Below are 8,978 nucleotides of genomic sequence, written 5' to 3'. Positions count from 1 at the left end.
TTCACATGATCATTTCTCGTGACCATCCCCACCGTGTGTGTGTGTGTGTGTGTGTGTGTGTGTGTGTGTGTGTGTGTGTGTGTGTGTGTGTGTGTGTGTGTGTGTGTGTGTGTTGGTTTGACATGATCATTTTACGTGACCATCCCCACCGTGTGTGTGTGTGTGTGTGTGTGTGTGTGTGTGTGTGTGTGTGTGTGTGTGTGTGTGTGTGTGATGGTTTCACATGATCATTTCTCGTGACCATCCACACCTTGTGTACACACCTTTTGGAGAAACATCCCAACGTCCTTTTGCGTTTTTTAAAATGTTTTTATTACTTGTTTCTTTACTCTTAGTTTTAAATATCTACTGTATAGAAATAGATGTTCTCCTACTGTTTTATAAATCTTGTAATACAAAGTTCATCGACATGCTCACATGGTAATGGTACTGTACGTACTTTATAGACAATGTAACATTCCAAATACTGTAGTATGTACTTTATAGACAATGTAACATTTCAAATACTGTAGTATGTACTTTATAGACAATGTAACATTCCAAATACTGTAGTATGTACTTTGTAGACAATGTAACATTCCAAATACTGTAGTACCTACTTTATAGAAATATGTGTGGGTTGTTGCTCTTCCAGACTTCCTGATATTTCACCACTAACCACATCTATAGGAGGTCGGATTGGCCTTTGGGCAAATGTCTCGCACCGCCATCATCAGGCTGAGTGCTTCCTGCCAGACCCTTACATTGTGGTTTCCAAGACAGGAAGCAACATCAATAAAGAGTCACCAGGTGGATTTTGTTGTGACAGAAACACGTCACATGTGAAGAAGTATCGACATCAGAATGTTCCTGATAATATGGGGAATCTGGAGACGACTGGTGTTCCAGAGATGGATCAATTGATGATGGAGCAACAGATGGCAACGCGAGATGGGGGGCGGGGGGCACAGAGGGGTGCAGAGACTGATGAACTACCCATCAGAGTTCCACAGGTGAACGTGGCAGACAAGCCTCGAGATCCAGAGGTATCGCCGCATGAACATGCAAGGCAAGATCAGAAGGATGCAGCGTTGTGACCTCATGCTCCAGGCTGACCACATCGACAGAAGAGAATGCCAAGGAAACACAAAGATTTTGTCACATTGTAATTATTTGATGAAGAATGAATCCAATCGAGATTTAATGTTTGTGAATTTGTTTTGGGGGAATTTGGAAGGTCCACTAATTTAAATGATGGAACAGTGAACTCATGTGCGGTCTTCCTATTCAAATGGCGGAGGGATGTCATGGTAATGGTTTGTGTTGTTTTTGGATACGTGTAACACGCCACTGAACTATCACGATGCTGTCTTTACTACAACTACAACTACAACTACAACCAGAAGATGAGATTCTAAGATGGCTGATTTAACGATCATGGTGATCCGTAACCTGCTGGTTTGTGTGTTTCTTGGGCTCCACGACATGACACAACCCACCCCTCTGTTCCCTTCCTTATTCCTTTACTGTCATTCAAATAAATGTACTCAGTGGATGAGCAGAAGATTTAAGATTATGTGGCATTCCTTGGAAAGTATTACCTAAAGGATTGTTTACCGTGCAATAACGTATTGAAAAGTTGTAATAAATTTAAAATGTGTCGGCGGGGTAACCGCTTGTTCGTGTCAACCACAACCAACCCATCCACCTCGTTTGTCATTCTCTATCCACAACTTTTTAAAACATCGTGCTGTGCGATGTTGTTTTTAGACCCATCAGTCTCTCCTGAGGGAAGAATGACTTGGAAAAAAATTACAAAAGAATTATCGGATCGAAATCCACATCTTCACCACAATCTAATCAATTCATCCTTGTCACACACCAAACCGATCCAACAAATTTCGTCCAAATCTGTCCATAACTTTTTTCTTTCTTTTTGTATACCTTGTCGAAGCTCGTGTGAGAGCTAACACACAACGCACAGCAAGTGGGGGCATGAGACAAGAGGGAAGGGAGTGGGAAGGACAAAACAGTGGGGAACAGACATTAGGAGATCTGTGGAAGGGAGAGGGATGGGGTGGGGAACATGGGGAATTCAAGATGGACATTACAGGGACTTTCAGGAAGGAAAGCAGGGAATTTGAGGGAGGTGGATTTGGGGTGGATTAACGGGGGTAGAAAAGATCGAGGACTTGGATGGGAGACGATAAGAGGTGGTGGTGAACAGCTGTTTTGAAAGCCTGGAGGGAAGAGTGGGATTGGATAGAGTGGGGGAGTTTATTCCAAAGGCGGGAAAAAAAAGAGGAATGAAAGAGTGATAATTTTACCAGAAGGGGGTTGTTGGCGGACCTTGAGCACCCAGTGGAAATATGGTGGGGACAAATTGCAGACACAGCAGCGCGGGGGGGGGGGGTGCGAGACTGGAGAGGAGATGGCTGAAGACTGAAAGACCACCGACCTGCCTGCGGTGAGAGAGTGAGAGGACCAAAGACTCAGCCTCATCGCGGGAGATACCAATGATCCGAAATGCCTTGGTTTCCACAGCGTGAAGCCGCAAAAGGTGGGAGGCAGGAGCACCAGCCCAGAGGGGAGAGCAGTACTCCATCAGGCTACGGATGAAATCTTTGTATGTGGTCAGGAGCTCAGGTGGGCCGAGGAAGGACTTTGGACGACGGAGGATTCCCAGTCGGCGACTGGCTTTGGAGGCGAGGTTAGAAATGTGGCTTTCCTAGAAAAGGTCATGGCAGATAGTGAGACCCAGAAGCTTGAAAGAAAGGACTTCTTCCAGAGGATTGTTGAGAAAGTGATGGGGTGTGGGGGGGGGGGGTTCTAAACGGTCCTTTCGAAGAGACATAGTGAGAGTGTGAGATTTGTCCGGATTGTAAGACATGTTCCACGTGTTGGACCAGCTTGTGATTTTACCCAGATCTGCAGTGAGTGAAAAAGCTGCTGCCTGCCGGTCTGTGGGATGACAGATGGTACAGCAGAGGGTGGAGTCATCAGCCGAGATAAAGAGGATTTTCCAGAGAGTCGGAGAGATAACTTTTTGAGATGTTCTGCTCACAAACAGACAAACAAGAAAGACGTCGTGCAGAGCACGATATTACGAAGTCCCGAAAACAAATTTCACCTTAAAATAATTGGTGGTTGAATTCAGTGACTAAATATGCAAATCCTGTAAAAAAAAATTCAAGTCAATCAGATGAAAATTGAGTATCTTAGAAATTTCACCAAAGTTGTTGACTTCTGGGCTATGACCTCAAATAATTGGTGGTTCGATTCAAGGACAAAATATGCAACTCCTCTTCAAATTGCAAGTCAATCGGATAAAAATTGACACTCTTAGAAATCTGGTCGATGTTGACCTTAAAAATAATTGATTGTAGAATTCAGGGACTCGATACGCAAATCCTCTTCGAATTTCAAGTCAGATGAAAATTGAAGATTTTAGAAAGATTCAAGTTGTTGACCTTTGGCCTAAAAAAAAAATCAATAGGCTTCTTCCTTATGACCAACTCCATCATTTGGTGAAGATTCATGAAGATTGGTTTGAAATTGTACCTGTAGGAGAATGACATACAGACAAACAAAGACAGAATCACAGACCAGACCAAACAATATACAGTACTCGCAAATCGTCAATTTCGCAAGTAACAAACAGAGAGCGTGAAAACACAACCTCGATACTTGCGAAATACACCTTTGGTAGCAGAGGCAAACACCACATCATAGCCAAAATGAAAGGGTGCGAATCCGGTATGCTACAAACCCGAGATCATAAGATAATCTTATGATCCCGGGGAATTGTACAATTATTTCTTTTCAATCTTTGCAAGAACCTTAAATAATGCAAAGTGTTCAAAGGTTCCAGCGAGACGGTTTAACAGGACCACATATTCAAACCTTGTTCTTTGCAGTTTGTAAAAATGATTTCTGACCTTAAATTTTTTTCAATTAATTTTTTTTTTTTTTAAATCAACTGGAGGACCGATCAAGAATTATAGAATTGGTTGCTCCTCGTATCCAAAGAAGGCTTTTCACATAAACCATGCAAACCACCTGGTCAAGTTTGTTTTAGAGTGCAGAAGCTGCTGCTCAGAGGGCAACCACACTCTCCGATAGCGAGCAGTGTAACCTGATGTGAAACCTCCAACCACATCACTTGCTGACCACGTTCCAGGCAGGAATTTGTAACTTAGCCAGGGTGACGGTGATAACTCGCCTCCTCTTTGTAAAAGACACCGCGGGGTCTTTAATGTTCACCAACTAATGCTGACTGAGGAACACCCAGTTTAACGTCCATCCGAGGGACGGCGCAAACGTCGGTATGGAAATGATCCACGCATACAAAAAATCCTGCAGTGAAAGGGTTGGGGGCACGTAACCGGGCAAGGATAGGAAAACAATCTGAAGACCCTGCCTGTGAAACACCAATGTGGCATTTTATAGCTGTGCCAAGATTCGAACCGAGGATAGACAGCTCAAAGACGAGTGTGCGGAACTCTAATCCATCGCGCCAGCACCAATGTCAAGAAGTAAAGAGGAACAGAAAGAATGATTCTCAAAGCCTTTGGATTGTTGATGATACTTTTCAAATAAACTCTTCAATGATTTATCAGTTTGTCTTTCAAAGTACTTTTTGAGTCTAATTACATTTTGAGCACAAGGATTAATAAAAGAGACATCTTCTCTATTCTGAGAGGCTCTCTGCTGAAGCTGAGGGTTCCTGTTCTGGAATCGTCTGAAAAGTTTACTTGTTGGTGTTAATTTGTTGACATGTGCTTGACGTGTCTCGTTGAGTGTCTTTTTGTTCTGGGTTCATATGTGTATGCCCAGGCCGCGTGCCCTTGTGGGCCTGTTTCTGCTTTTGTTTTCCTTCTTCTTTTTCTTGCTTTTTGCTGTTTCCTTCCCTCCATTCCCCTGCTTGTTGACGGTGCCTTCCCCTCCCCCCGCCCCCACCCCCGCGTCATGTCGCTCTTCCATGAGCCTCGATTTTGTGGATGGGTGGGCAGAGAGAGACAGTCAAAAACACTTCTTCTTTTTATAAAATGAATGGAAAAAAAGACGACCTTTCGAAACAGCACAGCAAGCAAAATGTGCATTACCCTGAAGCTCTAACAGCCTCGACCTAAGACTCAAAGCATCATCTCCAAAAACAGGCATCATCGACAGTGTCCACGCTTCACTAACATCCTAGCTTTCTAACATCTCAGTACCTCAACCTTCGAGTAAAACATTGGAGCTCTCAGTGTTGAAATGAACTCCAAATAACAACAAAATTAACAAAATAAAATTTTTTTAAAACAAGCATTTTCCTGATCTGTGATGGAGTAACGTCCTAATCATGAGTTTATGAGTGAGAGTACAAGTCCATAACATTTTCAAACAGAACAAGGATGGAACGTGTACTCATTTTTTCAAGTATGACATTTATCAGTTTGTTGCATATCTTTGTTCATCTACCTTCGAGATAGGGTTTGTACTACAATGCCACCTCACTAGGACCTACACACATTTATCGGTCTTCGCGTTCCTCTGTTTTAAGTGAAAGCATTCCTCACTGCACGACACGTAAAGCAGCATCTTCTAATAACTTGAACCCATGCTATGATTAAAGCAATCGATCTTCGAATCATATTTTAAGTACGGGCCCTGATAAGGTGCACCGTCCGCCTGATCGGCATCACACCGTCGTAGTGCGTCCGCAGGCTGAAGATGGCTCGACAACGCGCTACCGTTTCAACATCTTGAAATCAAAAGAAATATATTATGTTTGAAAATTTATATATTCAAAGCGTTTTGGAATGTGCCTCTTACGCACAAAGTTTACGAAACATATCGTCGGACTTTGACCGGGGTCCGAATGGGTGTTAAATCGGAGGTACGGGTCTTCACTTGCAGAGTCCCGAGTCGAGCAACGACCGCAGGATCTGCAGCGCCGCTCCTGCCGCTCTGCTGGCAGGTTTTACGTCAACGTTCATTCGGAAAGAATGCGAAAACAAAGAATGAATTAAGAAGGGAAGAAAATAAATTAATTTGAAGACCCATCATGTGAAACGATTATTCAGCAGATCAACACCAAGTGGGTTCAAGGCTCGCACTTCACATGAAGAATTCCTTCCCATCATGCGAAGCACCGCCGTTCGGTGTCAAGGTTTCCACTTCTGGGTCAAACGGTGCAACTCTGCCTTCGTGGGTTACATATGAACCTGAGGCAAGGACACAGAGGTAGTTATTTATTGTGCATGCAATATTACACCATACAAAATCAGTTAACTACCACTGGAGTACTTTCTTTCGAAATCTAATTCAACTAGCATCCGTTGAAAACAAAGTCTTCGATATCCCCCGCCATCGTGAATGAGGATTAACAAACTTATATTCCCTCAGCGAGTGCAATATGTATGTGAAGATTCCCCTTGATCTGTCCAGCCGTTCTGGAGAAGGAGACTTTAAAAATTTATTAATTTTCAATCCAAGATGGCTGACAAACCGTGTGACCTATGACATCATAAATTTATATTCTGCCTCCAATCCTCCAATGGAATACGTGTGTGAAGTTTCGTGTTTATCGGATGAGGTGTGTTTTTCTATCCAAGATGGCCGTCAAACCATGTGACTTGTGATGTCATAATTTTTACTATGTATGCAAACATGATGGAAGATGATAGTTGCAAATTTTCGCTTCGTTAGGTTATGTGATTCCAGAGAAAACATTATTTAATATTTTTCTTGAATCCAACATGGTTGCCAAACCATGTGACCTATCAATTAGAAAATATCAAAAGGCACCAATTCACCACTTGCTTGATATGTGTACCAAATTTCGTAAATATATGTTGAGGGGATTTGTAGTTAAGCTCCGGAAACGAAATGTGACGGATGGACGGACGGACGGATGGAACCCATTTCCATATCCCCCACCAACTTCGTTGGTTGGCGGGGGATTATAAACCAAAAACTGAGAACACCAGGTAACTTGGGTCAATAGTCACAAGCAATCATTGGTTGGAGGTGGTGGAAAAGTTACCAATACATTAAGAGCAAATCACAATGTGCAGACACAGGTATCACGTGTACACCTGACCAAGCAAGGCAGTCACATGACTCCAATGATGAAAGTCATGAGTGAGCCAGCTGGGTTTCTTTGTTAAAGATCGATAAAATTACATCTGCCACCGAAGGTGGACGCGTGTTGTTTTCACCCCTGTCTGTCTTTGAGCAGGATATCTCAAAAAGTTATGGACTGTTTGGTTGTGTGACGAGGACTAATTGATTAGATTTAGGTGAAGATCTGGATCCGGTTCCGGATACGATAATTTCTTAAGTGATTCTTCACTATTGACAGATAAATCTGGTGTTGGCTAAATGGTGAAGGTAGCACCATGGTGGTGAAGTGGTAAATGGTATGGTGGTAAATGGTATGGTTCACCATTTACCACATGGTGGTAAATGGTGAAGGTAAATGGTGAAGCATCTGGTGAAGGTAGCAGTCTTAAGATTTTTTGTGTCTTGAGTTTGAGCCCCTGTCGTGCCAGGAAATAACAGCAAGTGGGTTGACTCAGCCTGTCATTCTTCCGAGGTCAGCAAAATAAATACCAGCTTACTGGAAACAGGGGGCACTGCATCAGCAGCACAGCCACACTCCCAGCAATTGTGTAACCGGCAACAACAGGGCTGCACATGAAGTAATAACCATTGAGAGATTGGGCCAAAAACAATATATAGCATGATGTTCGAAAGGGTCGTGGACAAAACTCGGTGGATGAGTTGGGTCGGCGACACGAACAAGCCGATTCGATTTTGGTTCGAGTCCGGATCCAGATCCAGATCCGGCCTATCAGTGGGATAAACGTAAGATGTTCAGCTTTGCGGAGCCGTGCGTTCTAATTACAAAAGCAACATAGATTATTCTCCTGAGACTCAACTTTTTAACATTTCTCTTTTTTCATTCCAATTCTTGCATTTTTTTTTAATTTCCTTTTTGTTCATTTTCCTCTCTTTATTTATCGATCCGTCTAAAGAGAACTGAATTCCTACAAAAATTTGTTTTAAATTTTTTTTTCATAAGGTTCATCACTTGGCTGTGCCTGGGTTGGGTTTGAGGGTCGAGGAATAGCAGCTGAAACCCGAATCCTATCCAGGCTCCTCCTGATGACTATCTGACCTCTTTGCTTATTCGGTTTCCTTCTGATGACTCCGATGTTGTATTTGGTCTTCAGTTTGATTAGCTTCCAGCAGCTTCGAATCCAAATCCTTAATGCCATTACCTTCTGCCAGATTTGAACCCAAAGCTTGTGCGGCATCAGCCGAGCATTCCTAATCACTAGACCACAGGTGACAAGGACAGTACTCGTTGTACATAGTCATGAATTGGTGACAACTATTTTAACGCCTTCACTTTAATGTCAATATGTTCCGGTTTGATGCTGCTCCGGCTCCTTGTATGACGGCGTTTACGTCAAACGATCTCTCGACATCCGATGGAAGATCCATCGTCTATTCACCGATGACCACCTTCGGCGTACCAAAGTGCAACGAAGATGACCGAGTCACAGCCTCCGTTTCTCCCGCTGCAGAAGTGGAGAATAATATTTTTTGGAGTCCATCTCCTGGTACACGTCATTTAACCTCAAGTGCTTTGTGCTCACAACTTCCCTGCCGTCGATTTTGCCGGTCGATCTCTTCACGAAGCCTCGACCATCAACTCTGTCTCTCAATCAGCCCTGATCTTTTCGAGGCTCCCCGAATCACTCAACTTGCATTCTCACACTAAATTCCGGCGAGGCATCCTTCGCCACTCCTGTTCCCCAATTATATTTACACCAATGTAAAAAATTCTCACCGTGCACAAAGCATTGTTATGTCGTACATGCCTTCCCTTCTTTGGGCCGTTGTTCTTTTTCTCCCACGGTTCTCTCAGACTCAAAATGCATTGAATCAAAACTCTTTTATTTTTCTCAGCAATGTTGTGGCCGAATGTTTGCTAATCTCTTAAC

At 43.1% G+C, this 8,978-nt stretch overlaps 1 protein-coding gene across 1 annotated transcript in view; it reads right to left on the bottom strand.

Annotated features, from left to right (window-relative positions):
- Positions 1-5,006: 5,006 nt before the first annotated feature.
- The window catches only part of LOC147008689 (cell adhesion molecule 3-like), a 48,678-nt gene continuing 44,706 nt past the window's right edge, over positions 5,007-8,978 (bottom strand). The window contains exon 10 of the mRNA XM_085864538.1: positions 5,007-6,188. Coding sequence (XP_085720664.1) covers positions 6,082-6,188 — 107 coding nt within the window. The 3' untranslated portion in view covers positions 5,007-6,081. The remainder of the gene's footprint in view (positions 6,189-8,978) is intronic.

This window comes from Eptatretus burgeri, chromosome 18 (assembly GCF_056783735.1).
Source record: "Eptatretus burgeri isolate ZD-2024b chromosome 18, Ebu_testis_v1, whole genome shotgun sequence".
Lineage (NCBI taxonomy): Eukaryota > Metazoa > Chordata > Myxini > Myxiniformes > Myxinidae > Eptatretus > Eptatretus burgeri.
This window is presented reverse-complemented; position numbering and strand designations above follow the sequence as displayed.